The 20,292-nt window shown below is 37.9% G+C and overlaps 1 protein-coding gene across 1 annotated transcript in view; it reads left to right on the top strand.

Annotated features, from left to right (window-relative positions):
* Positions 1-20,292, top strand: part of ERP44 (endoplasmic reticulum protein 44) — a 95,056-nt gene that overhangs the window by 37,115 nt on the left and 37,649 nt on the right. Inside the window, exons 2-4 of the mRNA XM_011288533.4 lie at positions 1,361-1,433; positions 3,370-3,409; positions 7,507-7,622. Of these exons, the coding sequence (XP_011286835.3) occupies positions 1,361-1,433; positions 3,370-3,409; positions 7,507-7,622 (229 nt within the window). The remainder of the gene's footprint in view (positions 1-1,360; positions 1,434-3,369; positions 3,410-7,506; positions 7,623-20,292) is intronic.

The raw sequence follows: 20,292 nt of genomic DNA, 5'->3' as shown, positions 1-20,292 counted from the left end.
ACTTACGTAGCTTAGTTTTAGTAGAGTATAATTTATTGGTTGCTAGCAGAAATAGTAGTCCACTGTTGGCTACTCAATTTTGGTAACTTGAGAATAAGGCTAGTGCTGTTTGGCTTTTTCTAAGAAAATAATGAATGTATAGAGATATTTCAGATAATTATCTGGGCTTGTTTGCATATCAGCATCAACATGGCTCTTTGTACCATTCAGAAATTGAATTGTTGGTGAAGTAAAAATTTTTCGAGTGGTAACTGTAGTGATTACTACAGCGTCTGTGAAATGGGTGGGCAGGGGAGTAGCCATCAGTGCCTTACCAGGACCCCTGACATTAGTTGTCATTCAATAGCTGTGGTTCAGTGAATGGATTTCCTTAAACACAAGGTGTATTAAAGATGGAACCTAAGGGGCGCCTGGGTGGCGCAGTCGGTTAAACGTCCGACTTCAGCCAGGTCACGATCTCGCGGTCCGTGAGTTCGAGCCCCGCGTCAGGCTCTGGGCTGATGGCTCAGAGCCTGGAGCCTGTTTCCGATTCTGTGTCTCCCTCTCTCTCTGCCCCTCCCCCGTTCATGCTCTGTCTCTCTCTGTCCCAAAAATAAATAAACGTTGAAAAAAAAATTTAAAAAAAAAAAAAAAAAAAAAAAGATGGAACCTAAAAATAAAATACACTAAGTGTACTGCCTTTTAAACTAAGTGAACAGTTGCTAGTTTAAAGTTGAATCTTGTATTTATTTTGCAGATGGCAAGCTAATACTGTCTTTGATAAACTTGAAATTTGGTTTAATGGTTTGGAAGCAGAAAATTCTTACTCTCTTTTAATAGCCTGTCCCTTGACACATTGTTATCACCAGTATGTGAGATGAGGCAAGAAAGGCTTCTGGTTCACAACTTAAAAGTCTTTCTTGAATTCTTATCTTTATCATTTTGTTTTATCTTAGAAACATGGTGGGGATAGAGTCAGCAAACTTAGCTTTAGTTTGTATTCTTTCAAAATTGATAGTAAGCCAGTACATTTTTTTCTTGTTGCTCCGTAAAGTTCTTGAAATATTAATTTAAGAGAATGAAAAAATTCTTAATTTCTCAATTGTTTAGAAACAATTGCGTTTGTGTTTTTGGATGTATAGGAAGTCTTATTTATTTGATCAGTTTCTAAGCTTAAGAAGTTAGTATTTCCCCTGTTTCACTGATCTAGTGAAGGGTTAAAATAAAAATAAAGATAATAAAAATTAAAACCAATTGATCGATGATTTTGTAAATAACAAGTGGAACCAACTGTATGCATAAATTTTCTTTTTATTAGACTTTCTGCAATATTTACCTTTTGTGGAAACATTTATTAATTTCACATTTTTAAAATTTCCAGGTAACTTGGGTTTTTACTCCTGTAACAACTGAAATAACAAGTCTTGATACAGAAAATATAGATGACATTTTAAGTAAGTACCTTGATATTTTTAAAGTACACTTTTCTTCTTTATAAAGAGTTAGTTTATATACAAAAACAAAGTTAAATCCCAATTACTAGAACAGTTTGAGGAGCTGGCATTATGATTATTTCCATGGTTTACTGAATTAACAAAACACTTTTGGTTTTGATTTTCAGTAAAATTTCTTAAAATGTGTATGTCTCCTTTATGTGTTACAAATAAACTTTCATCTCATTTTATTTGTCTTGTCATAAATGCCACCTTAACAATTCGTATTTTGCTAGAGCCTACTTAGATTAGAGGCCAGGAGTCTCCACTGTGCAGTACTAAAAGTTTGTGGTCTTAGGACACAGTCTAGACATCTTTTGTCTTTTTTAACTTTTGACTAATTCACTGACTCTGATATCTTTTATTGTCATTGCTCCAATTAAGTTAACTGTTTTACTGACTGCTTGTTTGCTGACAGTGTGATTGTGGATACAATTAACTTGCAGGGAAAAGATTTCTGTTTTTAAAAGTAGTAGAGGGAAGGTGAACACATGGTTGATGGAAAAAATCACAATTTAGGAGATTTAAGAAAATGTGCAATGCATAAATGATTTCTACCTTCTTCTTTTTAAAAGCCCTCCACTGGTTTAAGCAGAACAAAACCAAAAATAATAAAAGTGAAAAGAGTTATTCTTGAGACTCATATGCTGTTTTGTGTTCTTGGAACTGGTTTTAAATGCTAAAATGTCTATTCCTACACTGTGGGATCTCTTTAGAGCATTGGTCTGTAACCTTTAGCATGCATGAGTTACCTGGAGGACTTAATAATATCCGGACTGCTAGGCCTGGCTCCAAGTTTCTAATAGAAACTGCTAGACCCCACCTGAGAATTTGCATTTCTGTAAGTTTCTACATGCTGCAGGTGCTTCTGGTCCAGGGAGTGCAGTTTGTGAACCACTGCTTTAGATGAAGAAGCAAGTGGATAAAAAGTGCTTTGAAGGTAAAAAAGGAAGAAGAGAATTGAAACTTACAAAAAATTCTCCTTTCATTTTTCAAATTCTAGAATAACTTTTATTTTTGTGAGTCAGTGAATTTATCTAAGTTTCTCTGTAGTACGTTTAGTCTCCTGTCTTCACATCCTCATATGCAGATGATACTAAGTTATTTTGGCAACAGAGAAGAGCTGTTAAATGGATTGGAAATAGAACATGTACATGTTTTGCAACTTTATTGGTTGTAGATTTCGTGTTGCAACTAGGTGGGACATCTGAGCTGTACAAGAGCTTTCTTTACACATAGTTTAGTTACACAGGTCTTTTCTGTGAAATAGAATTTTCTTGCAGAGTCACTTCTTGGTTTATTCATGTATATGGGAGATCAAAAACTAGATTGTTAAAGCCCAGATCATCCCACTTCACTTTTTTAAATGTTTATTTATTTTTGAGAGGGAGGGAGGGAGAGAGAGAGACAGATGAAGAGACAGACAGAGCACAAGTGGGGGAGGGGCAGAGAGAGAGGGGGATACAGAATCCGAAGCAGGCTCCAAGTTCTGAGCTGTCAGTACAGAGCCCGATGTGGGGCTCGAACCCACAAACTGTGAGATCATGACCTGAGCCGAAGTTGGCCACTTAACTGACTGAGTCACCTAGGTGCCCCTCCATTTCACTTTTAATGAGTTAGTGGCTTACTTGCCTGATCTGGGTTTGATTCTTCTTTTGCTTTATATTCATTCAGTGAAGGTATAAAGATGGAGAATATAGAGAAAAGGATCAGGGATTCCCACAAATTATGTAACCTATCCATGACCCTGTGTGCGGGTTTCTTAATTGTTATTGTGTATTTTTAGTGGGTCTTTACATAAATGGGAAGAAGACCATGAGGAAAACCAAATCTTGGATTATGTCAGTTACAAAGACATAATTAACTTAGGTTGTTTGGTTTTGTTTTTCAATTTCAGACAATGCTGATGTTGCTTTAGTAAATTTTTATGCTGACTGGTAAGTAATAATCTTATTTTTGTTTTTTGCGGGGGGAGGGGTAATGAAGTTGCATCTTTTAGTTTTTTTCTTTTCATCTTGCTACGGGTGTATTTTGCTTTGCTAGAAAGGGGTGAGTGGGGAAGCCTTTTTCATATGTGAGATAGTATTGCATACACAAAGTCAATTAAGGTTCATTCACAAAGGGAACAGCTTAATTTGCTGATCGTTTGTATTTTAAGAGAAAAATACATCTGATTCCATTATCCCACATCTTAAAAGTAGTAGCAAAAACTCAAATCCCTCCCTCCTTTTCTCTCTTTCTCTCTTTCACACCCCGCCCCCCCAACACACACAGTACTGCAGTTCTGTATTTTTCCTGTAGGGCGGTGTTTGGAGGTGAGGGTGTGGGTGTGGCAAGTTTAGAAGGAAAAATCATGTTGACACTTTTTAAACATGTATCGTCTACTACTTCTAGGAAGCCTTTATTCCGCCCCCTGTCTAAATCAGATTCTTGTCTTTTGTGTTTATGTAGTACTGGACACCACTTTTTTTTTTCTTACTACATTATTTTGTTTTTTATATTTGTGCGCCAGGAAGAAACATTGAGGATGGAAATAATGTCTTACTCAGCATTCGTGGCATTTAAAACCGGGGCATACTATGTAGTAGATGTTAAAGAATATGTCAAGTGGGGAGCTTGAGCCAGAGAGGTTTGAAACACTCACATAATCTTTATTCCTAGACCATCTGTATTTTATTTGACCCTTCTACGCTTATTACTGCCTACGGGTTGCCACTGCCCTACTTAAGGCCACAGTCCAGTTTACCCAGATTCCTGTGACAGTCTCCTAATTTGTTTTCTGTGCCTCAGGTCCTACGTGTGTCCATTCTGTTCTCTAAAAAGTAAGCCAGAGTGGTCTTTCCTAAAGTGCACACTGAATAAGGTTACACTTCATCTTAAAACCCGTAAATGATGTTCCATTAACTCTAGGTCTAAAGTCCTTTACCTTGACCTAGAAAGCCCCCAATGACCTGCTCCCTTCCTGCCTCTACATCTGTATATCTTGCCTCTCTCCGCTCCCACATTCTGTACCCGTTACACTGAACGTCTTTCAGTTTCTGTAATATTCTATATTCTTTAGTCACTGGACCTTTAGTCATGGTATTTTTTCTGCCTAGATGGGTCACTCTTCTCTCATTTAATTTAAGTATTATCTTTCGAGTCTTAGATTAAATGCCACTTTCTCCAGGTCACCTTCCTAGATCAATATTCCTACCCTTATCCCAACCCTTTTTTATGTCTTTCCATAATACTACATGCTCACCTCATTGGGAACACTTGTATGCTGTAGTTTATTTGGTGACACCTACTGCAGCCTTAGCTTTAAGTTACTGTATCTGTCTTTTCTCAGTATTCGTCCCCAGGCTCTCTGCATAATACTTGGCAGATAATAAGTACATAATAGATATTTACTGAGTGAATAACATATAGTGTAGTTATTTAAAGAACTTCAGTAAAATGTTGAAGATATACAGAGAAAATGCCATTTATAAAATGCATAACCAAGGTAGCATTTTCCAAGGTAAATTAGGATTGTCCACATGTAGCAATAGCTGTAAAATTTGGTATACGATTATCTAGTCCAATCCACTTTAGCAATGAAACTGAGACCCAGAGGATCAAAGTGTCTTCCCAGGGTTACCTGACAGAGTTGTGGCAGAGTTAAAACTGGAACGCAGTTCTCTTATTTGAGGTATTTTGTGTGTTGTAAGAAAGGGAAATAAAACGTGCCATTGACCTTGTCCTAGAAACTGAATTGGAAATGTGGGCTGATTGCAGTTATTTGGGAAAACATTTTACCCAAAGAATACCTTGAGTTGTTCATGAATTAGTACTCTTTATTCAATTGAAAAAAAACTTAGGCAATTGGCCACAGGACATAGATTTATATTATGTAGTCTCACAGGCTCAATTCTGAGTTCTGTCTGGAAGTTATTAATGTGGCACAGTTTAAGGAAGAATTCTCTAGTAGAGCTGCCTAAAAATATGGATATGCCTTGGAGGGTAATGAACCATAGTAGGTCCCTGATAATGCTGTTTTGTGCCAGTCTTTTTATATACATTGTTTTTAATGCTAAGAACTACCTTGCAGGTAGGTATTATAATTTCCATTTTAGGTTGAGGAAATTGAGAAAGGTCATACGGCTAGTAAGTGGTGGAACTGGGATTTAAACTCAGGTATGTCTGACTCCAAAGCTTATTTTTCCCCCTACCAGGTCATACTAGTAAGTACCCCCAAATTGTCCCTGCAAGGACTCTTACCCATTCGGTTGATTTGTAAAGGGTTGATTCAAGCACTAGACTGAAGATTGGATTCAGATGACCCCTAAGGCCTTTGTAATAGATCTGTTGCTTTTGTTGTGTTACTTTTATAAATGTAACTTTCCATGTGAATTGGATACATGTGGATGAAGGTATAATATTGTTGATTGACTTTTATTTCATCCTTCCCTTCCACCTTCTGGTATTAAAATTGATCCTGTTTTAAGCATGAACCTGTGCTTCAATGCTTACTGGGCAGCAAACTGGACAGTCTGGAAAGAAGGAGCCCCTAATGTATGTCTTTTCCTTGCCCTTAAGCCAGGAGCCTGTCCAGTAATTGTTTACTAGGCCATATCCTAATTCTTCAAGAAACCACCTATCAGCCTTTGCTTCCCCTGCCCTCCAGCACCATATTTTCAGCAAACTATAAGAAACTACAAACTTGTGGACCTAGCCTTTCCAGTTCCTCCATTCTATCAATTTAATCATTTAACAGACATATTGAAATGCTTACTAGAATACATAGTCAAATAAGACACGGTCCCTGATGTCCACAGACCCCACCCACCTATCCCAGATGGGAGAGATTTAAGAATGCTAAAAGAGGAAAGAGCCACTTGAAAGCAAGAGATTGAAGATACAGATTGTGTCTCCTTGCTATATTCTAGGACATCTCCTTAGGAAGTCAGGTGAGTGGGCCAGCGGAGGTATCTACAGAAAGAAATAGGGAGGAGTATAAGAATTTGCATCCTTTTACAGGCTTTACCAGACTTGCATTGAATTGTAGTTCATATGTATGACCTAATCATGTGGATTAAAGAGTTCACAGGCTTCATTTAAGTAAATCTCTTAGTGGAAAAGGGCTCTGGAAGCAATAGTAATAGCAGTTATAGTTTTTTTGTTTTTTGTTTTTTTTGTTGTTAACAAACACTTAATACCTTTTTCATACAAGAATAACTATTCTAACCCATCTGGCTGTGTGCTCATTTTGATTCTTCTTCTCTTTCTTATCAGGTCCCTTTACTAACCTATAGCATGTTTGTGAAGTAGTTGGCCTGATTAAGGGACAGAATTAGAAGAAACAAGTTTCTGAAATACTGTAGGGTTTGTGTCCCTTTGTAAAAGTAAGAACAAAACAAACGACAAAGGAAACATGAATAAGAAATCTTGTTTAGGAATTTAGCACTTTTGCTCCTGAACTTAATATATTTGTTTATAGACATGAAAGCCTATTTTAACCAGGGGTTAATTTTGAGGGTCAAGAGTTTAATATACACTATATATCCTTTTCATGCCACTGGTGTATCTAGTATGCTGACTTGCATATGAGATTTGATTGACCTAGTCAAGCGAATCAGTCTAGTATTTGAAATAAACTTACCATCTTAAGGATTTTGTATAGTAGTCTCAAAATATGTTCATTATTTAGAGAAAGCTAATTTCTTCTCTAAATGCCCAAGTCTTAATAGTTATAAGTCCAAGTGGATACATCTTAGAGGGCTTATATCAGACTTGTTTCTGGCCTCTTTGAGAGATCCTTAGCTGTGTGCTTCATTATAGCACATAGCTTCTTAAGCTGCAGAACACCAAAATCTTTAAATTGGAATAGGCTTTGAGTTCAAACTTGCCTTCATCTTTAATGAATGACATTCAGGTCCATGACTAAATTAACTATGTGATTGTCTCAAAAGCTGTTTATTGTACATACACTAAATAACAATAGATGATAACTGAAATAAGATTTTATTGCTTCTGCTTTTCAGTTTTAATTGGTATCCTTCTTTGTGCATAGGTGTCGTTTCAGCCAAATGTTGCATCCAATTTTTGAGGAAGCTTCTAATGTCATTAAGGAAGAATATCCAAATGAAAATCAAGTAGTGTTTGCCAGAGTTGATTGTGATCAGCACTGTAAGTATCTCAATAGGAATTCTGGAACAAATCGTCTCATTCCCTTCTCTACACACACATACACACACACACACACACACACACTCTCTCCCTCTCTCTCTCTCTCTCTCTCTCTCTCTCTCTCTCTCTCTCCTTTTTTAATGCTCAAAAAAAATGTTCTACTTTAGATGGAAGGTTCTAGTGACTTTGGTTAAATGTTAATATTTAATCTTTATGTACTTACAATACTAGTTTGTATTTTGCCTGAGAAGTAATTAATTTTTTAATTAAAATATAGTAGAATAAGCATATAGGTAGTAAGTTATAACCAGCAATGTGTTCTGCCAAAGTGAATACCAAAATAATTAATAAATAAAATTGAAATAAAGTTTTAGGAAAAAATGGATTTCTGTTAGTTTTAGAACCTACAAAAATACCATTTGTAGTCATTGCAAATAAAACTCTCAGATTTTTGTGTGTTTTTGTTACTTAAAAGGTTCCACTAAAATTGGCTGAGACTGTCTTCGAGGTGTAATTAACTGTAGTTATGGATTATAAATATTGAAAGTGTTGAGAAACTTAGGTTAGACTCACTTACAGTCCAGCGTCTTGCATTTCACTTCTCCCAGCAGAGCATTCTCTGTAAAAGCCTCTTGGTTTTCTGTGTACATGACCAGTCTTGCTAACTTGAACTAGTGAGCCTGCAGTGGTGTTCCCTCCTTAGTGTGTCCAGCAGGTGTGAAGTTCTCCTCTCTCATAGTACTAGACTCACTGTGTTTGTAGCTCTGGTTCATTCTGTCCTAGTTGTCTCAACCGTTGCAGCGTCCGTTCTTCAAAGGCAGGAACTTTTTCTTTTCATGCTTTTTTTTTTAATGTTTATTTTTGAGAGGGAGAGAGAGAGAGAGAGAGAGAGAGAGAAAGAAAGAAGAAAGAGAGAGAGAAAGAAAGAAAGAAAAAGAAAGAGAGAAAGAGAAAGAAAGAAAGAAAGAAAGCAAGCAAGCGTGTAAGCGGGGGGGGGGGGGGGGGGGGGTGGTGCAGAGAGAGAGGGAGACACAGAATCCCAAGCAGACTCTGCTGACAGTTAAGCATCTGACTTTGGCTCATGTCATGATCTCACAGTTCATGAGTTCAGGCCCCACATTGAACTTGCTGCTGTCAGCCCAGAGCTCACTTCAGATCCTCTGTCCCTGTCTCTGCCCCTCTCCCAATTGCGCTCTCTCAAAAATAAATGACACATTAAAAAAAAAAAAAGCTTGTTGCCTCGTGTTACTTGCAAGTTGGTCTGAGTACAGAACGCTCCATTCTGCAAATTTCCTGTCATTTGCTCTTAGCCTGACAATTAGAATTTGTGTGTGTGTGTGTGTGCACTAACTTTTCATTTTACTGATGAGGAAATGGAAGTCAAGTGACTTACTCAGTATCATAGAGCTTAATGTCTAGTCAGGCCAGATTTAGAATCCAGATCTGACCAAATACTTTTACAGACCTGTTAGCTTTATTAGTGTCTTTCTATTCAGTTTAACAAACACTTTGGGGATTTACTGGTGGAGAAATGGCTAACGGCAAAGTATTTCAGTATTTTATAAACCATACCCCAAATTTCTGTCTTTTGAGATTCATAACTAAATAGGATGAAGGGAGCAGTAAAAGATTGTCAGTACAGGTGTGGACTGCATTTTCACACTGCTTTCTGGATCTTTCCTCCTACTTTTCGCTGACAGATATGATGTTTTTGGTATGGGTTCTCATTTTAAATCTTTCTATTTTTTATGTATTTATTTAGACATTACAGTACAGACAGTAGTTCCTACTTTCACTGAATTTGGACCATAAAATCTGAACTTGTGTTTTTAAACTTAAAGTCATTGGGAAGAAAAATGAACTATTGTTGAACCATAAATATTATTTATTCTGTTTTTTAAACTAAGATTAACTTACTTTTGAGATAAACCTGACATTACTACTATTGATCAGGCTCTCTTTTTATGGGAGTAAACAGCCATAATTCAGATGCTTTTTGATCTACCAGATAGAGCTACAAAGTCAATTTTTTACCAATGAAAGTTGTATCTGAGACATTGTGTATTCTCTCTAAATATTTTATTTTTTCTGTGCAATTCTTCACTTTTTAAAAGTGATGTTATGAAATCCTTATTGATTGATGATTTATTCACATTTTCCACTTTCTCTTTAGAGATTATAAGACAGACTGTGCCCTGGATCACTTCTCATGCGCCAGCTATAACGTAGAGTTTCTGAACTGGAAGGACCTTAAGAATCCTGTGGTCTCGGGAGAAATGTCTGTTAGGTAGATTGTTCTTTGGTAGGATTGGTTTTGTTTTTAAGAGATTTATTCAGATATAATTAAGGTAAAATAAACTGCACAAGTTTAAATTATAAAATTTGATGTTTTGACACATGCATACACCTATGAAACCGTCACCCCAATCAAAATATCAGCATATCTGTCATTCCCCAAATTTTTCTTGTTTCCTTTTGTGGTGCCTTTCTTCCCCCATCAATCTCAGGGGACCATGGAACTGCTTTTGTTAATAAGAGATTAGTTTGCATTTTCTGGATTATGTATAAGTGGGATCATACATTGTATTGTGTGTGTGTATGTGTTTGAATGTGTGTGTTGTTGTTTTACTCAGCCTGGTTATTTTGAGATTGTTGCATTTATCATTCATGTTTATTACTGTTATTATTTTTTCATGTTTATTTTTTTTTGAGAGAGAGAGCATGAGCAGGGGAGGGGCAGAGAGAGAGGGAGACACAGAATCCGAAGCAGGCTTCGGGCTCTGATCTGTCAGCACAGAGCCCGATGTGGGGCTCGAACCCACAAACTATGAGATCACGACCTGAGCTAAAGTCAGACACTTAACCAGCTGAGCCACACAGGCGCCCCTGGAAGTTACAGATTTTGATGTCAAATTTATCTGTTTTTACATTTGTTGCCTGGGCTTTTGGGGCAATAGCTAAGAAATCATTGCAAACCCAGTGTTCTGGAACTCTTCTACATTTATTTCCAAGAGTATTACAGTATAGATTGTGTGATTAGGCCTTTATCAGTTTTGAGTTAATTTTTGTATGGAGTGTAAGATAGGGATCCAATTTCATTTTTTTGCATGTGGACATCCAGTTTCCTAACACCATTTGTTGATGACCCTGTCCTTTCCCCACTGAATGATGTGGTACCCTTCATCAAAAAACATTTGACTGTATGTGTGAGGGTCTGTTTCTGGGCTCTCTGTTCCATCTGTCTATATATCTATCTCTATACCAGTACCACACTTTTTTGATGACTGTAGCTTTATAATAAGTTTTGAAATCAGGAAGTGTGAGACCTCCAATAATGTTTGAGAGTATCTTTTGAAGGGTATATATTCTTTTTTTTTTTTTAAGTTTGTTTATTTATTTTGAGAGAGCACAAGTGGGGAGGAACAAAGAGAGAGAGAGAGGGAGAGAGAATCCCAAGCAGACTCTGTGATGTCTGTGCAGAGCCTGATGCAGGGCTCGAACTCACAAACTGTGAGATCATGATCTGAGTCGAAACCAAGAGTTGGATGCTTAACTGACTGAGCCACCCAAGTGCCCCTGGGTTCATCAAATTCTTAATTTGATGAACTCCAATTTATCCATTTTAAAAATGGATTATACTTTTGAAGCTGTATCTAAGAAGTCTTTGTCTCACCCAGGATAACAAAGATTTTCTGGTATGTTTTCTTTCATAAATTTCATAGCGTGAAGTTTTACATTTAGCTCTATGATCCATAGATCATACATTTCCTTTTAGCTCTGTGATCCAAATTTGGAGATAATTTTTACATGTGGCACAATGTGTGGGTCAGAGTTCATTTTTTTGCCTATAGTTATCAAGCTGTTGTGATAGTATTTGATGAAAGGACTGTCCTTTCTTCATTGACTTTGCATCTTTGCCAAAATCAACTGACCATATATGTGTGGATCTGTTTCTCATTTGTCAGTTCTGTACTGTTGAGGTGTTTGTCTGTGATTTATTTGTCTATGCTTATGCCGGTACCACACTCTCTAGATTACTGTAGTTTTATAATAAGTCTTGAAGTCAGTAGTGTATAAATCTTCCAACTTTGTACTTTTTTTCAAAGTGGTTTTACTATTTTAGTTGCTTTGGATTTCTGTATGACTTTTAAAATCAGCTTGTTAATTTCTAACCAAAGTGAGGGGGAAAAGTTGCCAAGATAATACAGAGAGTTCCCTGATAGTCCTTACCCAGTTTACCCAAATGCTGACATAATTACATTAAGATTAAGATTACATTTGTCAAAAGTGAGAAACTAACACTGGTGTATTACCATCAGTAAACTATAGACTTTATTCAGATTTTATCAGTTGTTTTACTCATGTTCTTTTTCTGTTCCAAGATTAAGGATATTGCATTTAGACCTCAGGTCTTCTTGACAGTTGATCATTTTGAGGAGCATTGGTTAGCTGTTTTGTAAAATATCCCTCATTTGGGTTTGTCTGGTGTTTTTTCTTAGGTCTCACACATCTTTATTTTTTGGTGCTATTATAAATGGCATTGATTTTTAAATTTTAATTTCTGATTGTTGCTAGAAATACAACTAATTTTTTGTGTATTGATCTTATAAACTGGTACTTAATAGTTCTAATGGGTTTTATGTAGATACAATAGGATTTTCTATGTAGACAATTATTGTATGTGACTAAAAGCAGTTTTACTTTATGTGGCCTGCATGTCCTTCCAGTATTCTTTCTAGCCAGGTGTACCTACTTGCTGCTTCAGGATTAATTTCTGTGAGGCAGAAGATCTCTAGAAAGCTTTTTTAGCAAAGGCAGAAGGTGACCTCAGAATGCAGCTATCATCCCGCCCACGTATGTCTCATTCTCATTAATCACCTTCTGGCATCGTGGCAGCCTACTCTGTGCTGCCCTCTGATACTTTAGTCTGTCTGCCTTGCTTCTGATGCACTGTGTCACCCAGACTTCCCAGCCGAAGTAAGAGTGTTATTTCTTGGAAAAGTTCCTGTAAAAAGTTTCTAGTCCAATTGCCGGAAAAAAACAGTTGATGTAGCGTCTACTTGGCTTTAGGTGTGCTTTCACATGCGTTATTCCGGTTCTCTTCCCCACAGCCCCTTGAGTCAGATAGTGTTATTCCTTCACCCAGCAGAAATGTTTACATACATACCCTTTGTCATGCGGCATGCGTAGGTTCTAGAGATACAGCAATGAACCACGTCTACCCAGAAAGCAAGAGTAGCAAATACACAGTTGCTCGTTGTGATAGCTGCTCTGAGGAGAGGTGTTGGATGCTGTGAGGTAATGCGAATGCTTTCTGAGACAGACCTACAAGACCTGAGGGAAGAGTAGAAATTCTTAAGGGAAATAGGGGAAGAAGAGTATTTCAGACAGAAGGAGGAGCAGGTGTGAGGTTTCTGAGGTGGGAATGAGCGTGAGACTTTGAGAGAGCGGGAGTGTGCCATCACTGTACAGATGAAGGCGCTGAAAGACTTGGAGGGGCTGAGCGACTTGCCAGAGGGTTCCACAGTAAGTGGAAGGGCCAGACCGGAGCCCAGGAGCACACAGTGCGTCCCAGGCAACTCTAGTATCCTGAGGTCAGAATAAAGTCAGTTAAATTGGATTTCTCATCGAAGCTGAGAATTCACCCAATTTCTATATAAAAATTACTAAAAATGTCTGTAACGAATTATATCATAGTCTGTTTAAATTCTTTGTAATGGGTCAATGTAGAAACAAAAATGAAATTAATCATATGTGGTATTGTTGTTTCTGTTATTATTGTTTTATACTGTGGGGCCCAGCCCTCCAGTAAGATAAGAATTCTCTGGGGGCACCTGGGTGGCTCAGTCGGTTAAGCATCCTACTCTTGGTTTCCGCTCAGGTCATGATCTCATGGTTCGTGGGTTTGCGCCCTGTGTCAGGCTCTAGTGTGGAGCCTGCTTGGGATTCTCTCTCTCTGTCTCTCTGTCTCTGTCTCTCTCTTCCCCTCCCTCTCTCTCTCTCTCTCCTCTTCTCCCCTCCTCCCCTGGTCCTTCTCTCTCTCTCTCAAAATAAATAAATAAAACTTAAAAAAACAAAAAGGTAAGAACTCTGTGTTCTAATACCAGAAGCCCACCACTTATAAAAGTTACACACACATGGACAAGTGACTTAAAAATCACTGAACTTGAGTCAGCACTTGCCATAAAAGGCGTGAGTGCATGTGTGTAGCAAGAGAGAAATGTGGTAACCAAACGTGATAAAATGTTACATCTAGGTTAGGGTATACAGGTGCTCATTCTATTACTTTTTCATATTTTCTGTAAGTTTTAAAATGTTCAGAATAAGAAGTTGGTATAAAAAGTCTCTGGACCTGTAATTTGTCTTTGGTTAAGAAGCAGGAAGGAGGGTCTTGTTGCCTGAGAATTTTTGAGAAAATGTGTTTGGAAGAAGCTTGAAATCTGTTCTGTACAGGTGTATTGTGATACTGTTAATTGCGTTTTCTGCTTATTTTCACTGTGATAAATGACCTTCCGGAGGGTCATTGAATGTAAAAAGAATTTTCTTGGATAGACTTTTGCTGACATCTTGAGGGCTACTTAGAGTCACTCGATGACTTTTGGAAACTGACGCACGGTTCTCTCTGTGGCTGTCTGAATTTTTCAGTGAAACCTCCATGAGCAGGTATGGCAGTTGAGGCCATTTTATTGGTCCCAAAACTACCTTCTTTCTTAAGTTGCCATCTCCCGGACATTAGCATGTCTGCCTTACCACTGGGTATCATGGAAGGTAGATATGCTTTTGTGAATATTCTCCCATTACCAAGTGCATGTATGCCCATAATACAAAGATGGGTTAATATTAAGAAATAGAAATCCCCACCACCAGCTAAAATTAAAGGAAACCGGCTTATCTTATCAGTTAATTCTGAGAGACTTGATAAAACTCAGTATAGGTTCTTGGAAGAAATTAATGAGGCAGAGTGTATGAATCAGCCGTTGCTTGCACTGAATTTTTTAAATCTTTAATGACTATTCATTGCTTCATAATGTGTTGCAACGTCAAATTGAGGTGTGACCCATGTCTGAATTGAGTTGTGAAATCTGTCTAAGCCATAAATTTTGTATATTGTCTTGCATTTGGGAATTTCCACCAATGCTGTGTTACTGGTGTCTTTCTTTTGTCAGCCCTGTTTAAGAATTAAGGATGAGGTGAGACCATAAAGTCAGAAAACAAACAACATAATTATATGACAGTATAAAAATGTAAGGGCTCTAATTTTCAAAAAAACATTCCAAGTGAGTATTTTCAAAGTAGCTTCTTAGGGAGGCAATGCATGTACTCATTCCTTAGAACATGTTGGGAATTCCTTGGGAGTTGTCCTCTGTGCCACTTTACTAGTCCGCCAGGAAAACCCATCTCCGTGCAGTCACAGGACAGCCTTATTCAGTTTGCTGCCTGTATTTTTTTTCCTTCTCTCTCCCTCTTCCACCCATCAGCATCCTGCGGAGTGCTTTCTGCCCTATCTTGACTTCACTTCTTTATATGCCCTTCTTAGGACTTTGTGTTCAAAGGTTCAGCTAACTAGGTTGAGAACTTAGAACTGGAGAAAGGAAGAAGGCAAAAGGTAGGTATAACAGGCTGATTTCACCCAGTCAGCCCTTTTGTTTCTGTGTGTGAGCTAGATGCGTCAGCTTTGATCTCCCCCAACCTGTCTCCCCACCAAAACAAACAAACAAAAAAATAGGTTGCGGGAGGTTGGGAACTTTGGAAGCAGAATTTTGAACTCAGACTAACACTAAAGTGTCATCAGGAAGTTTCCAACGTTTTAAGTTGAGGTATATTTTTTGAAACCCCAGCGTAAAACTTGTAGCTTAAATGACCCTCATCTAGGGTTAAAATTTAGTTCACTTCCAAAGTCCCTGAATTCTTCACTGTTGCATTTATTTAAAAAAAAATTTTTTTTTAACATTTATTCATTTTTGAGAGAAAGCGTGAGCCAGGAAGGGGTGGAGAGAGAGGGAGACACAGAATCTGAAGCAGGCTCCAGGCTCTGAGCTGTCAGTACAGAGCCCGACGCGGGGTTCAAACCCACAAACCGTGAGATCGTCACCTGAGCTGAAGTTGGACGCCTAAGTGACACACAGGCACCCCTCCATATGTTGCATTTAACAAAGGGAACAAAGTAGGAGGAAGAGAAAAAAGAAAAGGAAGTCGAGGCAATTAAAGAGACAGAATCAAGGAGTAAAATGTGGAACAACCTCTTCTCTACCCACCGGGCATTTATGTCCTGTGATGGCAGCAGAACAGGTGTCCTCCCTCATCCTGCATAGGACTAAGATGCTAAGTTTCATCCATGTCACAGAGCTCACAATCACCCTTTTAGTTTGTCCCATCTGGAGGGTCCATGAAAGGAATCTCTACATCTCTGGTATACAGTATAAGAGAAGTACGCTGAGTATACTAAGTATACTAAGTACAGTATAAGAGAAACCCTCTATAGTAAATCACCAATAACTATAGAGGGTTTCTCTTATACTGTACTTACGGAATCCACACATCTTTTTGCTACATGCATTTTGTATTACAAGTTTTTACAAATTTCATTTAAGATTCTAGCCTGTGGAAACAAAGTAGCAGCAGTAATAGTAATAGTGATGATAATAATATAAAATAATAATGATAATAATAATAAATGTAAATTCTATAAACTCCATAAAATAAAACTCTATAATAATAAATGTAAACTCTATAATAGCAAGGACCTTGTCTTTTTACCCTTGTGTCCCCAGCACTGGAATGATGCCTAGCACATAGGAGGTGCACGATTATAGTTATTGAATAGATGGATGGATAAATGTAATGAGTAGTAGCCAGCTTTTATGAACTCTTAGTTTTGTAGGTATTCCATTAAGTACTTCAAATAAGTTATCTCATTATCTCCCAACAGTACGATTAAGTATTTTCTGCAGTATTTCATCAAATCTAACTTGGCATTGATTACAAGGCACACTTTTATCTGTAACTGAAAAAAAAAAAAAAAAACCACCGAAAAATTATACAACACAGTGCTTTCCTATCACTTAGAATTTTTTTATGATAAGAGCTATTTTAGACTTAAAGATTTTTTTTTGTCATATCATTAGTGTGTATACCCAAAAAGGAAAATAAATTTGTTCAAGTAATCCTGAAACAATTTCACATTCAGAATCTGACTGTTATACACCACTTTTCAATTCTGAGTCATTGATTTTTGTGTTTTTCCACACAATATTGACTTCTGTGCCATTAAGAGTGTTGGTAATGCTCTTGATTAAAGAGTGTTATCCTGCTTTTTCTAGGATTTTCTTCCAAGCTGCTGATACCCATTCTGGAAGTATTCATGCTGGCACTTAACTCTTTGAATACCTTAGAGGTTTTTGTTTTTTTCTTTCCATTGAAACATGTCACTGCTTGTTAAGCAACTTTAATCAAAGTCAGCAAGATATAATCAAAATGTTAACAGTGGTTTTCCTCGGTGGTGGTTGGATTACAAATTGTTCCTGTTTTATTCTTTGTAATTGTCTTTCTTTTCCAAAATTTCTACACATATACACAGTTCAAACTTGCCTTTGCTTCACCTGTCGTTCATGGTCTCCCTTTGTCTCATCTTCTGCATCCTCCTTGTCTGGGGAGTTTGGAAGTTAAATTCATCACTCTCCCTGGTGGTGCTGCTGCTTTAGATGGAGAAAGTCCTATCAATCTGCCCCTGGTGGGACCAGGATCTCTGCTGACCTCCAGTGGCTGTAGGGTGCATGGCACTCAGCAAGAGCCATTTCATACATTATCTATTGGGAGGTGCAGAACATTCAGACTCTTGCTAGCTAGCATTTTTAGGAAAGTACTTTGTAACTGACCTTGAACTAAGCAGCACATGTTCCCAAATACCAGAGTTATTCTTACCTGTGTGCCTTCCCATACAATTTGAACTTTCCACAATGGAAATTGGGAAGCGTTTGTTAGACCAATATGTAAATGAGTCATTAAGAATAAGAAAATTATTATAAACAGCAATATTGGAATATTAAAAACATCAGACTTGCTAAGATCAGACTAGATCTTAATTCTCACCACAAAAAACGTTAGTTACGTGAAGTGATAGAGGTGCAAGCTAGTACTACAGTGACAATCATACTACAGTATATATATTTATTAATGTATCAGATCACCATGTTGTATGCCTTAAGCTACACAGTGTTATATATCAAATATATTTCCATTAAAAAAGTAAAAGGAAGAAGATGAAGAAAATATCCACCGAAGAATTCATGTGCACAAAACAGAATTTGGATGCCCAGTGGCAGCCTGAATCCAGAGTAAGCCTGTAGGCTTTGTTTGTAATCTTTCTGTTTAGGGTTTTATTTTGTTGTGGTGTTTCATTCCTGTTGTTTTTCCCTCCATGTGGGGAGGGCATGGTTTGGGAATGGAAAAAAATACAGAGGCAGCAGTAGTCCTCCTCCCTGAACCAGAAGAACAGTAAGACCTTCCTGTTGAAGTCATTGCCAGGGGTAATCACAGCAGGGAGACACATTGCGGAGATAAGAGCTGAGGCACTTTTCCCACGTGGAACCCTGCTGGGCCTGAGTGAGCAAGGTGGTGGGCGGTCGGGCAGGCAGGCAGAGCCTTTCAAGGAAAAGTGACCACTGAAGCAAAAATACATGCTAATTTTCTAATCAGCGAGCTGTTCACCTTCTGAAATTTATAATTCCTTTGACATGCATTTTAACATTTGATCCATCCAGTTAATTAAAAAAAACATTTATTATACCCCTTAAATCATTCTTTGTTATATTGTCAAAATGTCACATTATAATTATCTTAAAATCATTTTTGACCAAAGCTTGTAAAAAGTCACCTTTATGTCTGAGATTATTGATTAATGTAATTTTAAGGTTTTTGCTCCTTAATAATTAAAAGCCACCTCACTATGCAGCGTACCTGCTGCCATGATGTTGTTTGAGAATTAAGCAGGCAAGTGTCTGTTCTTCCAGTAGTCTTCAAGTCTTATTCGATCTTTTTCTATCCATAACTAGAATTTTAAGGCAACCTAGAGGTTGTAATGTTGAAGTTTGTAAACAGACTCTTGGTACACCTGCCAGGTCTATTGCAGTAGTTTCCCTACTGGTCTCCCTGATCCTCCCAGATTTACTGCCAGGTGAATATTTTTACAGCCCGCTTCTACTGCTCAGTGGCTGCTTTGTACATGTCAGGTAACACTCAGACTCCATTAGCCTAGAATTTAAGTCTGCCTGGAGTACACCTGTAGCCTTATTTATTTTACTTCTGGTTTTTGCATGTTTGCTATCAGCACACTACTTGCCCATTATGCCCACTAATTTAAGAAAGTTAATGACTCCAGCAGTGCCTCTTGGCCGTTTTCATACTGACCTTTAGGCCGCAAATAGAAAATGGATGTTTCCAATTAGACTAGTCCCTTTCTTAATAGGTTATGTCATAAACTTTCTGCCAAATCCTTTGGGGATTAGAAAAATTCCTTGGCTTTCTACTGGCAAATTAGGCACCAGCTAGGCGAGTTTAGCCTTATTAACACTATGTACCTAAATTGGACTTAGTGGGAATATTTTCCCTTTGTGGAGCTTGATATTAATGAATTTAAAAACTTTTAATTATTATTTTGCCAATAGGATGGGCAAAATATTTTCTGGTCGTTTTCATTTGTAACCTCTTGATTACAGGTGAGCATGTTTTTACATGTTTACTGTGTGTCTTTTATAAATCAACTGATACAGGGGCGCCTGGGTAGCACAGTTGGTTTAGCGTCTGACTTTGGCTCAGGTCATGATCTCACAGTCTGTGAGTTCGAGCCCCGCGCTGGGCTCTGTGCTGACAGCGCAGAGCCTGGAGCCTGCTTCAGATTCTATCTCCCTCTCTCTCTCTCTCTGCCCCTTCCCCTGCTAACGCTTGCTCGCTCGCTCTCTCTCTCTCTCTCTCTCTCTCTCTCTCAAAAATAAACATTAAAAAAATTTTTTTATAAATCAACTAATACCTTTAGCCCGGTTATCTTTCTGGTGGTCCTTTTGTTAATTTTGTTATGTATTATGAATATTATCGTCTCTAATATATGTCACAGAAATCTTCCAATTTTTCTTAAAAATTCATGGTGTTCTTCATCATCTAGATGCTTCCTAGCCTACGCAGCTTCAAAATCTGCAAATGTCTTGGTTATATGTTTGATGCTGATGCAGGCCCTCTCCACAAATAGACCTTGTTTCCTAAGCACCATGAGGCCATAGGGATGTTACTCTGCTTTTCTGTTCCAGCCTTCAGCTTCCTGTGCCTCCCACGTGCTCAGTAAATATCCTCTGGGGGAAACTTGCTGTGTGTTTCAGGGTCCTTATCATCCACCATTCCAGCCCAGGTGACTATGAAAAGCTTCACTGAGTTCTCTTGCTGTCTGTGCACGCATAATCCTCGGCCCTAAATCTGCACCAATTGCAGATTTAATTTTTTTTACGTAGTTTATTGTCAACTTGGCTAACATACAGTGTGAAAAGTGTGCTCTTGGTTTTTGGGGTAGATTCCCATGGTTCATTGCTTACATACAACAGCCATTGCTCATCCCATCAGGTGCCCTCCTCAATGCCCATCACCCATTTTCCCCTCTCCCCCGCATCCCCATCCACTCTCAGTT

The sequence above is a fragment of the Felis catus genome, chromosome D4, assembly GCF_018350175.1.
Source record: "Felis catus isolate Fca126 chromosome D4, F.catus_Fca126_mat1.0, whole genome shotgun sequence".
Lineage (NCBI taxonomy): Eukaryota > Metazoa > Chordata > Mammalia > Carnivora > Felidae > Felis > Felis catus.
Note: the sequence above shows the minus strand (reverse complement) of the source record. Positions and strands in the feature narration are given on the sequence as shown.